This window comes from Plectropomus leopardus, chromosome 10, assembly GCF_026936395.1.
Source record: "Plectropomus leopardus strain MGB_pleo_1.0 chromosome 10, ASM2693639v1, whole genome shotgun sequence".
NCBI classification, from domain to species: domain Eukaryota; kingdom Metazoa; phylum Chordata; class Actinopteri; order Perciformes; family Serranidae; genus Plectropomus; species Plectropomus leopardus.
Genome location: NC_142185.1, coordinates 35960765 through 35978405, shown reverse-complemented (window position 1 = coordinate 35978405; position 17641 = coordinate 35960765). Strand labels below are relative to the sequence as shown.

At 40.3% G+C, this 17641-nt stretch overlaps 1 protein-coding gene across 17 annotated transcripts in view; it reads right to left on the bottom strand.

Moving 5' to 3' along the window:
• The window catches only part of caska (calcium/calmodulin-dependent serine protein kinase a), a 163865-nt gene that overhangs the window by 76940 nt on the left and 69284 nt on the right, over nucleotides 1-17641 (bottom strand). For all 17 annotated transcript variants that reach the window (XM_088083758.1, XM_088083757.1, XM_088083765.1 and 14 more), the window contains exons 2-3: nucleotides 11695-11807; nucleotides 3006-3111 (exon numbers count right to left, since the gene is read on the bottom strand). In XM_088083758.1, coding sequence (XP_087939884.1) covers nucleotides 3006-3111; nucleotides 11695-11807 — 219 coding nt within the window. The remainder of the gene's footprint in view (nucleotides 1-3005; nucleotides 3112-11694; nucleotides 11808-17641) is intronic.

Genomic DNA, 17641 nt, shown 5'->3' with positions numbered 1-17641 from the left:
CAGGCAGCCTGATGAGCCGGCAGGGAGACCCGGGAGAAAAGGGAACCGTCCCATTTATCTGCTGGGCGCCGGCCGTACCACGGTATTACTGCACCACGGTATTACTGCACCACGGTATTACTGTACCACGGTACTACTGCACCACGGTATTACTGTACCACGGTATTACTGTACTACGGTATTACTGCACCACGGTATTCTGTCTCACGGTATTACTGCATCACTGTATTACTGTATCACGGTGTTACTGTATCACGGTATTACTGCATCATGTTATTACTGTATTACTGTACCACAGTATTACTGTATCACAATATTACTGTACCACAGTATTACTGCACCACGGTATTACTGTATCACGGTATTACTGTACCATTGTATCACGGTATTGCTGTGTCACAGTATTACTGCACCACGGTATTACTGTATCACAGTATTACTGTATCACAGTATTACTGCACCACGGTATTACTGTATCACAGTATTACTGTATCACAGTATTACTGCACCACGGTATTACTGTATCACAGTATTACTGTATCATGGTGTACAAGGGTACTCAAAAAATCCCAACAGTGCGATTTTGAATATGGTCAAAAGTGCGGACCATTTCTATATATAATTCTGTTTATACACTATACGGACAAAAGTATTGGGCCACACCTCTTTATCACTGACCTCAGGTGTTGGGTTCAGTCTCATTGCCACAGGTGTATGTAATCCACCTGCCTTTACAAACATCAGCGAAAGAACGGGTCGCTCTATAGAGCTCGCTGGATTCGAGCGTGTTTCTGTCTTAATGCTTCAGCACATTTTGGACGATTCTATGCCTCCAACTTTGTGTGAGCATTTTTGGGAAGACCTCTCTGTGCCCCAGTGCACAAAGCGAGGTCCATAAAGGCCGGGTGAGTCTGGTGTGGCCGTTATATACCGTAAACCCCGGAGAAATTCCAGGAACGTCCAAAAAAAGTAGATACCGCCGAAGCCTTTTATCTGCCATGTTGACTGCGTTATCGGCTGTCAGAGGCTGCAGCGCTCCAAGAACGTCTCACATCTACCTGCACTCACACGCATGTGCGTTAGTGTGTATGAAACACAAGCTCGTGCACAAATGAGCTCCAAAACCGTGAAAATCCCTTTAAATGGAGCTGGCTTGCGTTTCCTTGAGAGTTTTCTCCCCTGCACCGAGCCGTGTGATAGAGCCGTGTGCGAAACCCGAGCGCTCGCCTGTTCAGCGATAACAGAATTAAACGATAAAGGAATTAGTTCTGGGAGAGGAGGAGAGATGAAGATAGGAGGAGCTCGGGAAGAGGAGGCGCAGCTCTGAGAAAGGCTGGAGGTGGCAGCCAGTGTGAAATCTTAATCTCATCTCCCCTTCATATATATAGTTCAGCCCTGCACACTGTCTCCCTCCTTTTTCTTTTTTCTTACCCCACCCCCATCCTCCGCTAACAAGCTTTCTCATATCAGCGCTGATTATATAAAACCGCCGCCGGGTTTCTTTCTGTCCTGCTGTTTCTGCAGCCGTCCGCCGTCTCCTACAGGTGACACCTTTGTCTTTACCCACATGTGACCTGTGTGCTCAGTTCTGTTTCCTGCCGGCCTGACAGCAGAAAAAAAAAAAAAAAAAAAATACAATAAAATAAAACAAAATAAAAAGTTTGCACTCTGTTGGCAGCCTCATAATTCACCCGCCCAGAATCTTTGGCTACAATTCTACTTTTATTTATTTATTTATTTGTGCAATAAAAAACAAAACAGGAGAACAACAACAACATAGAAGCAGGAGAAAAACCCTAGAGGCTTGTGAGGGAAACTCACCTTAAAATGGATTATAAAAGCAAATATAGAATCCTACAATATCAAGAAATACAAACAAGTAGACAAGAGTTCAATAAAGAACAATAACAATGCCCACATGAAATAACAGAAGAACATAAGATACATTTAAAAAAAAAAAAGCACTGAGGGTGTATGGACCTTTGTGCGTTTGTGTGCATGTGTGAGTGTGTGTGTTTATGCATGAGCATGAATGAGAGTGTGTGCAGGCAAAATGCAAAAGCACATTTATGGCAATAATTCTTACTAGATATACCATTTATGGAGATGTCAGTGACAAAAGTGCATTATGCAATCGGCCATCTGTGCCTCGGCTCCCCTTATTGATAAAGTGAAACACAAACACTGGTCGGGCTGTGCGGCATGACGAATTATATCATCTGAATTTTTGTTTCATATTTTGCGTTTATTTTTCTGACATCATCTGATAACACTTTGTGCTTCGATTTATTTAATTATAACAATTCTTAATTTAAGTTTACTAAAATCTTACGTAGCAGTAGTAAAGTATTATTATAACAGTACTTTAACATTATACTTAACTTTCTTTTTTAATTCTCTTTTTATTTGTTTATGTGAACATACAAAACAAAATACACAACCAAGTAAACACGAAGACCACTGCAAGACAGATAAAAAAGATAAAGAAATTGTTTAAATAAACAGATAAATGACTAAAACTATTTCTTATTTTATTTATATGCATTTTAAATTATAACAGGGTTTATAACAGAGTTTATGTAACTTCATTTTATAGCAGTAGTTACTTCACTTGTGACTGCAGTTTATTATATTATATTATATTATAATTTAATATATTGTTAATATTTTTTATTTTAGTAGTTTACAGTAGTTTAGAGAAGATTTAAAAAAAAATTGAGATATATATCGTGATGTAGCCTAAAAATATTGCAATATTATTTGAAAGCACAGTCCTACCACTGGGTCATAGAAACTTTACGTCAAATGTAATATTATTTTTCACTTCTCATTAAGCTTGATAATTTTCTTTTATTTATTTATTTTTTCCAAAATAATTCTTTGAGGCCTGTTATAATGTGACTGCTCTGCTGCAGGGTGGAGGTACTGCTGTGTATAACTGTGTTTGTTCTCATGTTAAAACTTTAAAGAGAATAACAAAAAACAGGAGCCAGGTGGAGACTTACAACTCAAAGACCATGTAGAGCATCCCGTCTGAGCTGTACGTCTCCAGCAGCTCCACGATGTGCGGGTGCTTCAGCATGTGGCAGATGCTGGCCTCCCTCTTCAGATCTGCACACACACAGAAAAAAACAGAGGTGAGCATAAACAACAGCAAGACCTGCATTCATATGTGCTGTCATCACACACCGAGGGGCTCTGTTAACCCTCCGAAACCTGGATGAACATCAGTTTTCTGCGTTCAGATGCCTTTCACAAGCTATCTGACCCTTCGAACCCTGAGAAAATTGGTGATTTCTTTCTGCAACATGAGGAAAAAGACAATGACGACGTGTCCCTCAAACCAAAAGAAATTAGCAAAAGGTGACAAGAAAATGACTGAAAAGTTAGTTTTGAAAAAGAGGGGACGGTTATTAGAAAATGATTCGAAAAGGCCTTTTTTGGTCTGGAAAAAATATTATATATGATTAATAATTGATTTTAAAAAACATATAAAATGTATCTGTTTTTTTTACATTACTTTTTTTAAAACTCTTTTTTGAGTGCTTTTATTTCAGGCACATTTTTTTAAACAAATTCTTGCTTTTTTAAAGTTTATTTTTGGGGTACTTTTTAAGCTTTGTTGAACGTTCCCAGCTCAACAGCTCGGCTCTCAGACGCTGCCGCCTACCTCAGGACTTCCTGTCGCTCTCACTGTTAGCACAGAGGAAACCGGGACACGCAGAGCGCAGCGTTAAGGGTCGCGCTGCTGAAAAAAACGATGACTCATCTGCAGGACGGTCTCGTATGTAAATTGGCAGCGCGCTTCTGCTTTAGCTCCAAGTGATGTTTGCATTTATGCCATTATTTGAGATCCTTTTACTGCTGCCAGCGATAAGCATCAACCGCTTTAACTGGTTCCTGCAGTTAAAGGAGCGAGACACTGAAGCAACCGAATGTTTGGAGGAATCACCGAAGAGAGATGACAGACGGAAAATGTGAAACTTTTCATTTTCATTTTAAAGGATAGAAATAAAGGAAATAATCAAAGTAAAATGTTCAGTTAATGGTGATGTTGATTTTAGGTATGAGGCTCGGACCTTTGCTGGGAGGACATTTTAGTACCTGGACCTCTGTGAGTTTTAGTAGAATAGGTCCTCCAGCTGGTGATGCTGCTCTACAGTATATTTGTCATGTTCAATGTCTGACAGAAAATAAATATTTAAACCAACATTAACCTGATGATATCTTCATATCTCACTGAGGAGTCAAAGGAACCTTTAAGCTCCACAGAAACACTGATCTGATGTATATCCTGATATATATCGATATCAACTGATAGGAAAAAAAATATCGTGATAAGACTTTTTTCCATATCGCCCAGCCCTTCGTGTTTCCATCAATTTTTGCAGTTTGAGGGTTAATGAAAACCCACGTAGTATAAACATCAGCCTATACCTCTATTCAATTTCTCCATCCTCTGATTCATTCATTCATATTTCCAAAAAGCAGCTCCTCACTCCTCCTCCTCCAGCTCAGAAAAATCCATCACACACGTGACTTTTCTGCTCCAGCTCAATCTCATCAGCTGGAAACGCATCAACACTTGAGTGTATGAACTTTTCATATCCGTCTCTGCGATTGAAATAGCCTCGCTGTGTCTAAATATGCACTCTCAATATACAGAATATATAGAAACTAAATATTCCACAAACCCGAGGAGCTTTTTCCTCTCAGCTGCTGCTGCTGGAGGTGATTTATGGACACGAATACTGAGAAAAAGATAGCACGCAATCTCTCTCTCACACACACACACACACACACACTGCTGAACTATAATGAAAATTTACTATATTGTTCTTCTCTGCATGCAGTGACATTTAATTAAGCTCCCGGTTGAAGCCGTGAGCCACTTGTGCTGCTGCGAGCCTCGGCGCTAACATTAAGCTAATCCTCTGAGGACAGGCACGAGGCGCGCGCGGGCTAGCTCTAACGCAATGCTAATGCCGCTAAAGCCGGATAAGTGGCTACCTTAAGGGCGCCGCGGCGTGCCACGTTTAATGTCATCTGGTGAGCTCGCTGCTCATGTCCGTCACCGTAACCGCTGCTGGAGATTACCAAAGATGCTTCATCAAACGCCACGTGGACTTTATTGAGCTACGAAAAACTGCTGCAGGGAAGCCTGTGTGTGTGTGTGTGTGTGTGTGTGTGTGTGTGTGTGTGTGTAAGCAACAGAGAATTAATAACCTAAAAAACTGACAGAGAAAGGTAGAGAGGAGGGAAGAAACCAATAAGACAAGACGGGCAGCACAATAATCAACTTCAGAAGAAAAGACCCAAAATTTGGCAAAAAAAAAGAAAAAATTGATAATTACAAGAAAACTACCTGAACATTAGCAGAAAAAAATGCCAAAACAAAACAAAGAACAAAACAAAGAACAAAAGATGGAAAAAACAAACAAAAAAAGAAATGACCTGAAAAAGTACAGAAAAAATAATTTAATTTAATTTAATTTAATTATAATAGAAGAACAAAAAAAATATTATAATAATAACAAAGACTAAACTACCTGAAAACAGACAGAAAATAAACAAAGAAATTACCTAAAAAATGTTTAAAAATAATACTGAAATTAAATTAATTATAGTTAGTTATAGTTCTGTTTTATTTGTAGGCGAGTTCTCAGTGATTTCGCTAATAAAAGTACCTGCTGTTGGCTGCTGTACTGCACGTCATTTACAGAAAGTACCGCAATATAAAATGCGAGTTTTCTGTTTAAAAAGTATAAACGTAGAAAGATAGCCAATTTTTTTCAGGGGTTACGTCTCCAGTCGAGGACACAGACGGAGGAAACTCAAAAGACGACGTGTCGAATCATCTCACGTGAGGCCACTTATTCAATCAAATGTGTGTCTTCTGATAAGCACAGCGACTACAGAGACTGAGAAACACACACTGAGGAGAAAAAAATGAGATACAACTTTAGGAGAAATAAAGTATTGAGAATAAGAGTCACAGAAAAGTCGTTCTTTCTAAAGAGCTGAAAAACGATGGTGAAAACAGTTTTTCGCAGCGGGGGATTAACAGATCGACTACTGGACGGTCATGCAGAGCAACTGGACATTTTATGAAAAAATGAGGGAAATTAGAGTTGGCAAAAAAATACGCAGGCAGATAAATAGACAGAGAGGGAGGAGGTGAAACACACATGTGATCTCCACTGTGACTCCTGTTCCTCCTGCTGGGAGTCAAAGCCTGCAGAGGAGGGAGGCCTCGCCACCACAGCAGCGCCACACTGAGCGTGTGTGTGTGTGTGTGTGTGTGTGTGTGAGTGTGTGTCTGTGTGTGAGTGTGTGTCTGTGTGTGTGTGTGTGTGTGTGATGTGTGTGTGTGTGTCTGTGTGTTATGCTACTGTACAAGCGAGACCTGACAGTGATTTAGCAGACAGTTTAGACAAGATGTCACAACAATCTAATAGAAACAGTGAAAAAAAAAAAAAAAAAAAAAACAGAGCTGCAGCTTTTACGACTCCGGAGGACGACAGGAAGAGAGATGGAGGAGGAGGGAGACGCAGAGAGGAGAAGGAGAGAGCGGAGGAACGAGGGAGATGTGAGAATGAGAGGGGCGGAGGGAGGAGGCGATGGCACATGATGAATTCTGTTCATTCTCTGGCTTTTCTCTCTCATCCCCGCAGAGGGCTGACCTATTCGTCAGACGGACCTCCGGACGGGCCGAAGAGAAACAAGCTGGTGTGTGTGGGTGTGTCTCTGTGTCAGGCCCCTGCTGGCCAATCCACTGCCAAGACACGAACCATTTGACCCACTTCCCCTGGTCTGAGGTCTCTGTGCATGTGTGTGTGTGTGTGTGTGTGTGTGTGTGTGTGTGTGTGTGTGTGTGTGTGCTTGATTACTGTGTTGCTGTGTTACAGCTGTCTGCTCAAGTGAAACTGCTCTGCGCTCTAAAGACAACAAGAACGAAGGGAAAATAAAAACAAATCAACAGTGAGAGCGGCCCGCCGGCGCACACTGTGATGGATCCCTGAGCGCTGCAGAGGAGGGACTGTGATTGGATCTAAATGACTGTGCTGACCATGTACTATATGTGCGCACACACACGCACACACACACACACACACACACACACGTGCAGTCACTGTCCACATGTGAACATAAACGCTGGCGATGAAGAGAAATGGTACGATGCACGGGCGACGCGAGCCAGAATGAAAAACTTTAATTTCCGAGTTTGCCGTGATCCATCAAAGCGGCTTTTCATCTCAACTTTTTCACATCAAAATGCTGAACACTTAATCAACATCCTTCACTTTCACTCACACGCAGAAAGTCTCTCTATGCTGAAAAGAGTCAACAGGGCGGGACACGGCGGCGAGCCGGGAGATTAACGCGAAGATGGAGGTCCAGTAATTAACCAGTCGTCTCAAAGATACCAGTATGTGAGGAACTGGTCAGCACATCACAGATGAGGAAAGATGCACTTCAGTGGAAAAGGAGTTCAATCATTTTGTATTTTAGTAGTGAGCCTGAGCAACTTGGTTTGATTGGTTTGGAATTACAATTTGCTAAAAATATGTAATAGCTGAAAAATTTCAAATATAATCATAAGAATTGTTAAAATTATGTTACAGATACTATATATTTAGGATTTTTGTTTGTTTTTTATTTCATCTCTTTTTTTGTTATTTTTTTTGTTATAATTTCAATTAATTTTCTTGCAATTTTGGTTTTTTTTTGCTACTTTTTCCCAATTTCTTCCATGTTTTTGAAAGAGATCAAGGCAGTTTGCTCAAGCTTCAAAGGGTTAAATGGCTAGCGTTTTTTTTTTAACAATTTTACATTCAAACAATGTTTTCGGGTTTATCTCAGAAGCCGAAACGTAACCAAACAATCCACACTGCTCTCTTATTATCTTTTTTCTCACTAAACCTCTCTGTCTGCCTCCTAACATTTAGCTCAAGCTTTAATGAAGTTAAATGCTTATGCAGGTGTGTGTGTGTGTGTGTGTGTGTGTGTGTGTGTGTGTGTGTGTGTGTGTGTGTGTGTGTGTGTGTGTGTGTGTGTGTGTGTGCGCACGTATGTAAATGTGCACCTGTTGGGGTAGTTGTGGTTGTGTCACAACAACAGATAAAGCCAACCGTGTTATTTAAAAAATAAGAAATAAAAAAAAGACAGACTCTTCTGTAGACATGATTTTAGAAATCCCACTTTCACAGTGTGAGGAGCGTGCATGTGGTGTTTTTTGGGGGATCACAGCACGAATGGCTGAGCACTTTATGTCTGCCTTGTAGAAGCTTAAGTAAAGCGAGGAGACGCCCTGTCATGCTGGATTATGTACTCTCCGTCAGCGAGAGAGAGTTCGAGGTGGGAAGGAAGGCTACTGTGTAATGTGGCAGGTAAGGCTCCTCTGAGAAACAGTAATTATCTTGAACTCGCAGCGTGTGTGTGCGCGGTCCACAGCTCGCAAATGTCACGCCTGATATTAATACAGAAAATTAGAAACAAGTACATAGCATTAGGGATGAATATCTTTCCTGAAAATGAGACATTTTCTGTCCTGGGGGCAGAAGTACAGCGACCCGAGAGTCCCGGGAAACTGACTTGTGTTTAAGGTAACTTTACCGAAAGTCAAAAACCGTCAGTCATATTTTAGGCAACCAGACGAAATATGCATTTGGTGGTAATAATAATTCTAAAAAAAAAAATAAAAAAAACAAAAACTAGGGATGCACCAATTTATCGGCTGCTGTGGCTGAGGGACACGGGCTGAAAATTGTATTGCGATATTTTTTGGCTATATCTCAAAACAAGATGCATATTTTGATATTCATAAATGTCCTAAAAGCACTTAATTAATTAATGCTAAAACTGGCAGACGGCATTGAATATTACATCTCTTTGTTGATGACTATTGATATTTTGGAAAATTAACTAGGAATGGGGATCAAAACCCGGTTCTGTTGAGGACCTGGTTTTCTCAAAACCTAAAAATCGATAACGTCTGAGCTTGATGATACTGCGGTCAAGTCCCATCGAGTCATTTAAATCCAATCGCTGCTCTGCTTTCATCGATTGTCCGATTAAGTTTTGGAATATGATTGAATTGCCAGCCAACAGGTATTACACAAAAAGATTTTTAGTTTGTTTCCTTTGTCATTTTGTAAAAAAACTAAAACAAAATTAAAAAAAAAAAACGCTTAAAGAACTATTTGGATGCAGACATGTTTTTCTTGCATTGCATTGCTATTGAAGTGTCGAGCATGAACACTGGATTGATCTTAGTAACTTTAAGTAAAGTACTTGTAGTGCGCATTGTGCAGCTGTATTATCCAGGTAATTACAAATATTGCATCGGGACTCTGTGTCTGCAGGTACTTAGTATCATCAGTATATAGATATGAGTCATTTTTATATTTGATATTATGCTAAATCATGATTTTAACATATTTTTACTTTTTTTAATGTTAATTCTGCATCAATTCAGTAATTGACGGTGAATGTTAAAAATAAGTTATAAGCTTTACGAATCAATTTCAGTCTTACATAAAGTGAACACAAATGACGAGTATCTGTGAAGAAACCGCCTCTGCCTGTAGACACTTCCGTCCACACGGCGCAGTGAACGTCGGGTCAAACCGTTTAATATGTATTTGTTGCGTTTTGAAATACCTGCTGGGTCTCAGGGCTGTGTTAAACCTGTGTTACAGCTGACTGACCACCTTCTTCTTTCTCTAAAAGACATCCTGAATTCCTCTAAATCTCTCCTCAGACTTCTCAGCTCATCTAGTAGTTTCCGTCTCATCACCTCCAACCCCAACATCCAAATATCTCTAATGCAATCTCTCCGCCTCTCTTGTTCTCTCCATCCCTCCCTCCGCTGCTCCTTCAGCCAGCTGCAGATCTCTGATAACACCTCGGATTTGTCTAGACGATACTCTGCAGCCTCTCTCTGGATAAGCGACATCTGTATAAATAAACTCTGTATAACAAAAAAAAGAGGTTGAGCTTTTTTTGTGTTAAGTCTCTTAAACTTATCAGTCAGCGCCGTATTGTATGTGAAAATATGGTCAAAAATATATACAACATTTTTAAAACATGAATAAAGAAACTATAGAGTTGTAATAACTGATTCAGTCCATATCTGGTTTTGCAGGTCTGGTTTGAAGTGTATAAGCTGAGACCAGTTTAATTATTGCAGCATTTGTCATTGTGACTTATTCTAGCAAATTAAATTTTAGTCTACAGCTCATACTGCATTAGTGATAAGCATTACAGCAACTTAATCAACAACCACTGAAGCCACCAGTGTCCGACAGGCTGTTTGCAGTCGAATCCAGGCCGGTGGCGTCATCGTGACGCAGATCATATTTCAGTGGAGGTGGGAGGGGCAGAACAGCCACGCTTCATTCATTTACTAGAAAGTTAATGTGTTTTTTGGAGAAATGATTCGAGACACGGCTCAAGAAAAGTAAAACTGCACCAACATGGCAACAGTTTGGATTTGAAGCCAACAAAAGACGTGTCCTAACTCTGCAGGCGTCATTTAGAGCTGAACCTTCCTCAGATGTTGTGTCTGTTTATATCTGTCGCTCGCTTTGAAAGCGTCACAGTGGACGAGGGACGGCTAAATCTGAAGATGAAACCAGGAATTATCTCTACCAAACCTTCTTATTTTGCTACACAAAGCCAAACACAGTTGACTGGAGGGAGACTGCTGGAAAGCTGAAAGTTTCTGCTGAGGTAAATGACCATCATGGATAAAAAGTCAGACAACTTGTTGTTGGCTATATTAAGCGGGTTTCTTTTAACCCTCAAATTGCACTAACTGAAAATGCAAATATAAAATACCCCTAATGGAAACAAATCAACTTGAAAAACACTGCCATTTGTCACAAAAAAAGTGAAGCTCGCACAAGGTAGTATTTCAGGCGAATCGAAAAAGCCATATTTCACAAAATTGCAATGGCAAATAAATACCTAAATCTCCCAAACTGCCATTCCAGCCTGCAACCTGTTGAAAGACGACATTCTGAAATCGATAACAGATATCTCCGTTCACTCTGCCACTACAGATACGTGTTCAGGCTCAAATACGATCCCATACATCACCGTGCATTACATAACTGATGTCTTGTTGAATATTTTTGAGAATTAAAAGTTCTCTTTGAAAGGATGCACCTGCATTGCTATGCTATATTATCTTTATATCGTGACATAAAATGGTCTTAAAACAACGTCAATGATGATGTTGTTTATTGCATTATTTTCTGGGAAAATACATCAACAAACGAAATTTGAGCATCGTACATGAATTTGATTTAAAAGTGTGTTTTTAAGCTAAATCTGTGTTCAAAGAAGGGGGGGGGCTTCTTTCAGAGACAAATTCTCTCAAGGTGCCCTTGGCACGGCTTCATAATTAACTGCTTCAATGAAACAGCCCAAAGACAACAGAAGCAGACTTTGATTGAACTGTGAAACTCCCATGTGTGGATGCGAGCAGCTGAGTGAATGAGAAGTAGGCCAGTGTGGACTTACACACATAAACAAGGACACGCATCTGACCTCTCCATTGCATTAACTTTTAGTGTGCAACAGAGTGGGAAAAAGCAATTATCTTTGGTTATATTTATGAGCGGCTGCAAACAGCACAGAGCGAGTAATAGATGCAGAGATGCAGCCGTGCAGATTGGGATCTCTTACCCTCCGTGCTGAGTCCAGGACTGGAGGTGAACTGGGCCACATCCACAATTTTGACAGCAAACTGCTGCCCCGTCTCTCTGTTGATGCATCTCCTCACCACGCTGAAGGGACCCCTGCACGACACAGACGGAGAGAAAACATTTAGCATATGGTTTGTTATACGTGGTCTTGCCAGCCGCTATCTTTAGCCTGAAATGACTGTTTTTGTTGGCAGAAACAAGCTGTAAACACAACACAGACTGTACATTATCACCTTACACAGGTGCTGAACTCGTTAGCAGGCTGTTCACGCACCAGTGCTTTTCCCCTGAATGTAGAAAACCTACTGGGCAATAAATCAGATTCTAACTCTTAAAGATAGTTTCCAGTGTCGAAATAAAACAAATAAATCAAATATTGGTTAAATTTGGGGTTGTGATGAGTTAGTTAGTCTCTCTGCTGTCTGAGCTCACACAAGAGCAAACAGCAGTTTAAAAATCAACCCTGTGCTGATTATCAGCCTCTGTCTCGTCCCCTTTCACTCTAAATGTCCTGTCTAACAAAGGGAAAACCCACAAAAATATTCTTAAGTGACAAGCAAAAATTTGCAAAATTTAAAAAAAAAAGTCAAAAGAAAATTACCTGAAAATAATGAAAATAGAAAAGAATTACAATACAAAAACAACAAAGATGTCCCAAAAAGCACTGAAAATAAAAATATATAGAGATTTGATTTTTATATTATTTTTCTGTAGCAGAATTTTAAAGATCATATTGTTGTAATTATATACTTTTCTGGACCTTTTTTCCATTTTTTGAATATTATTTTAATAATTATACCCTCTTTTTTGGCAACAATTTTTTTAGATACTTTTCTTTTCACCTTTTACTTTTTTTATTGCAATTTGTAGGACATTTCTTGCCATGTTCATCATTGCTTTTTTTTTTTACTATGTTTTCAAAAGAGATCAAACCACCTTGTACAAGGTTCAAATGTTTAGAAACCTGTGAAAGGTGTCTGTATGCAGCACAAAAAGTTATGTTGATCAAGGTTTCGAAGGGTTAAAGCAGTTAGGAGGGGGTGTAGCACAGTTATGAATTAAATGAGCCCAAATTCTCCATATTACAAAATCTCTAATGAATAATTTGGTGATTTTTAATGTTGTTTGTTTGGATTCATTCAGCAGAAATGTGCTGAGAAACAACATGAAATTATTCTTGTAGAAACTGCAGAGAGCCGACAAATAATCGTTTTGGATTCCTGCCAATCTGAAGTAAATAAAATCAATATGCTGCAACCCTTTTCCTCTTCTCCTCACTACAACTCCTCCTCTTACTACCGAAAGCTTCAAAGTTATGTTAAAACGTTAACCCGGGAGGCAGCAGAACACAGCGCCGAGGCTGAGCGTGGGTTACGCTCGTTTCCTGCACAACACTGCGAGCAGCAGCGTATCGCCGCATGCAGAGGAGCCAAGGCTGCACTTTGCTTCTCATTGCCGAGGTCGCCGGGGTTCACAAATTGAATCATCCCTCCTGTGGAGTGAGTGTATCATCTCATTCAGTCGATGGGATAAACAGAGGTGTACCTCTCCAGGGCTGCGGGTTAGAATTAACAAGCCGGCAGGTCAGGGCTACAGTGCAGTACAGCAGGAGCACACCGCCTAAATAAAGCCGCCGGCTACGACTGCACTCACTGCCCCGGGGTAATGGGCTTCAACTAACCTGCGCACACGGACGAATAATGTGTGTCCACCTGTGTGTGTGTGTGTGTGTGTGTGTGTGTGTGTGTTTAGATGAGGTTTAGCAACAGGGAGGAGGACGTTGCAGCAGATAAATGAAGTGATGAATCTTGTGTAAGAAAGAAAAAAACACGCTGGCAGCAGCCACGTAATCCCACCCATCTACTGTCTATACCTGCTCATTCCTGGAAGCTATCCCAGCATGCACTGGGGTGAAGACGGGAAAACATCCTGGACAGGTCAGGGGCTGTAATGTGACAGATTTAAATGTGGGGATGCACACTTTAGCTCCCCGCTCGGCTGTCGGGACATTATTTGTGGACGCTGACGACAAAGTTTAATGATGTGGACGATGAGGCTGTGAGATCATCATTACCTGTGTGTGTGTGTGTGTGTGTGTGTGTGTGTGTGTGTGTGTGTGTGTGTGTGTGTGTGTGTGTGTGTGTGTGTGTGTGTGTGTGTGTGTGTGTGTGTGTGTGTGTGTGTGTGAGTGAGTGTGAGTGTGTGTGTTTGACATTCTTTATAGCTGATACTTTCTATACTGCTCTCATATCTAAGTTTCTGTGCTGATATTGAAGCGATACTTTGATAATGCACAAAGCGCGGCTGTTATTTATTCTGCCAGAGAGAGGTGAGCCACAGCAGCAGAAAATACACTGATTTCTATCAGGTTTTGCTGCCAAACTTTAACTTAACTAAATTTGACCTCCACAATGCTCGTCAGATTGGATTCTGGTACTGACGGGGGTGAAATTGTGTCTCTACACTCAGCAATAAGTTTTAAAGCAATAAGGTATACAAATCTTAATTCCTTTTAACTTAACTTAAGTTAAAAAAAAAAAAAAAGAAATTACCTGAAAAAACTGCTTGAAAAATCAATGCAGTATAGTTTGAGTGTGGCAGTATTGATATTTTATTATCTAAATAATCAATGTTGCAAATACAAAATAAATGTGTGGCAGCCTAAAAAATGCACCACTGACCTCCACAATCTTATGTTATGTTTTGTCATATCAGATTCAGGTACTGATGGGCGTGAAATTTATGAAGTTTTGTGTCTCTACACTTGAATTTTACAGCAATAAGGTAGAAAAGTCTTAATGTCTGACAAAGGCAATGAGCAATATTAGAAGAAATTACCCCAAAAATTAGCAAAAAATACCTAAAAATTAACCAAAGTAAAAGAATAAATAAAAAAAAAGAAATTACCTACAAAAAAGTGCTTAAAAAACCCACACAGTATAGTACCACAATATTTTGTGTGTTTTGTGTGCAGTATTGTAGTCGTACACCAAACACCAAATATTGATTTATCATCTAAATTATCAAGAAACTAATGTTAACTACTAAAATATTGTCGCCTCTGTCATATAATAAAGTTGAATTCACTACTGTTATATAGTATTTATTAAATACAGTTATAAGGAATTTAAATTAAAGTACTTTTACAATGAAATCTGAAAAGTCAGTAGCTTATAACAATACTTTTAATGCATTGTTTTACTTAAATAAATCAGAGCGGGATCCATGGTGCTTTTTTGACATGAAACTGCAGAAACTGTGAGGGATGATCACATTTTCTTTCAAATATTATATTTTTTGCCATTTCTCAAATGTTGAGCGCCGTCTTTAACTCAAGCAGTCCTCTAAATTATCATATTTCTGATTTAAATCTGGACTTATCATGGAATAAGTTAACATGAATGATGTAGGAATTTTGTAAATTTTTAGAGATTCAATGCCACATTTCAGTACTTGATGTTCCAGACTTCTTTCTGATGAGCACCAAAACTGTTGAATAATGATACCCAGCTCTCGACAGCAGCACAAAGACAAAAAAATTCTGCTGTCTGTTACCGTGGTTACGACGTATCTCTGATGATCGCATAAGTCAAGATGACCCAGATCAAACTGATACTCAGAAATAACAGTTTCTTAGTGCCTGTGAAGTGGAGTGAATAAAAACGTCTTTCATTCTCCCCTGTCCTGTGGGTGAACTGGGAAACACAGCAGCTAACTGGGTTCACCAGCAGAGCAGCTTTTAACTAGCAGGGAGACACAGCAACCCTCCGACACACACACACACACACACACACACACACACACACACACACACACACACACACACACTACCTACAGCCTTCTGTGAATTACCCGTCCCACAGCAAATTACACTCAGCACAACCTCAGCACTGATGTGAAAGCACCCATTTCACAGCTCCACACAAACACCACCCCTGGCTGCAGCAGGCAGCACAACACCAGCCGGCCGGGGTTTTCAACACCAGCGGCGCTGCTCAAGTGTGTGTGTGTGTGTGTGTGTATGTGTGTGTGTGTGTGTGTGTGTGTGTGTGTGTGTGTATGTGTGTGTGTCTACAGTAAGTGTGTCTGAGTGTGTGAGGCAGTCTTTGTGCACAAACACAGACCGGTTGAACAGATGGTGATCAAGCTAAAGCTGCTTAGCGTCACAAGGGTTTGGTAGGACGGCACCGTGCCCGAGCATGCAAGACACACACACACACACACACACACACACACACACACACACACGCACACACACAAACACACACACACACACACACACACACACACACACACACACACACACACACACACACACACGCACGTGTGGTATAATCATAGGTCAAACTCAGACTGAAATGAACACTATGGGAAGTGTTGCTGAGTAAACTGTCGCTGTGACCGTGGGGCTTCTGCAGTGTTTCTATGCTGTATGCATGCATGTAGCACACACACACACACACACACACACACACACACACACACACACACACACACACACGCACATGTGGTATAATCATAGGTCAAACTCAGACTGAAATGAACACTATGGGAAGTGTTGCTGAGTAAACTGTCGCTGTGACCGTGGGGCTTCTGCAGTGTTTCTATGCTGTATGCATGCATGTAGCACACACAAACACACACACACACACACACACACACACACACACACACACACACACACACACACACACACACACACACACACACACACACACACACACACACACACACACACACACACACACACACACACACACACACAGAGAGAGAGAGAGTGAGCTGGTAAATTCCACATTAACTCTCTAAATCCATCTGTTTTTCCTTCAGTCCATTCATTCATCCACTGTTTGGTTCTTGAGGTAAATACGCTGAAAACAAATACAGCCTCCTCTGCTTTAAACCACAGAAATCACTGGGCCTCATGCAGCAACACTCTCTTAAATTTCTCTTATTTTCCTTTAATTTTCTGGTCAGAAAAAAATCTAAGTTAAGTCAACTCCAGATGCACCAAACACTTAAACCATCCAAATCTGCTCTGGCCAGGTTGTGCTCAGCGATGGATCCTACTGATCGTAAGTCACCTGTGAGCACAGGTGACACGGTAAGAAGGCAATGAGCAACGAACGGAGCCAATGACCCAAAATGACCCCAAAAATTTAGTTAAAAGTACAAGAAAATCACCTGAAAATCAGTAATTGATAAATAAATAAATAAATAAAGCTAACAAGATAAAAAAAATAGCTAAGGAAATAACATGGAAAAAAGCTTAAAAATTACTTAAAATTTAAAATATTCCATTCTGATAATTATTGGGTTTTTTTTCAAGCTTCTTTCTTTGTCCCCTAGACATTTCCCCTTAACTTTTAAAAAATATTTCTCTAAATCTACCAATTTCTTGCCATTTGTGGGAATTTTCCTTCATAGTTGCTTGTTGCCTATTTTAAAATGTTTTTTTAAAGAAACTGCACCAATTTGCTCACGGTTCAGCAGTTTAAATACTTGTGAAAGGCACAAGAAGTGGCACAGGAACAGTGATGTTGTCAGATCTCAAAGGGTTAATATGAACATCTGATGAAGTAACATCAAATATGTTACAGAAAACTGACTAAAGGCATAACAGGCCCCGTTTAACTCTGTACAACGTGACAGGAAAGAAAGACAAAGTGACAAAAAGAGAGCTTTTCTGCAGCTTTCTCTAAAGCCCGTTGGACCGCGAGGAGCCGAGCTCCGCGGGGAAATCTACCATTCCTCCTGAAAGATACCGCCGTGCAAACAATGAATCTGTCAATTTGAGGAAGTCGGCACTTAGAGCCAAATGAAAAGTCTATCTGAAATTAAAGTCAGACTCCTGCAGGAGTGTGTTTCGGCCCAGACTTTGCTGCAGCAGGTACTTCGGGTCGGAGAGCGCTCATTAGGAATGCAGC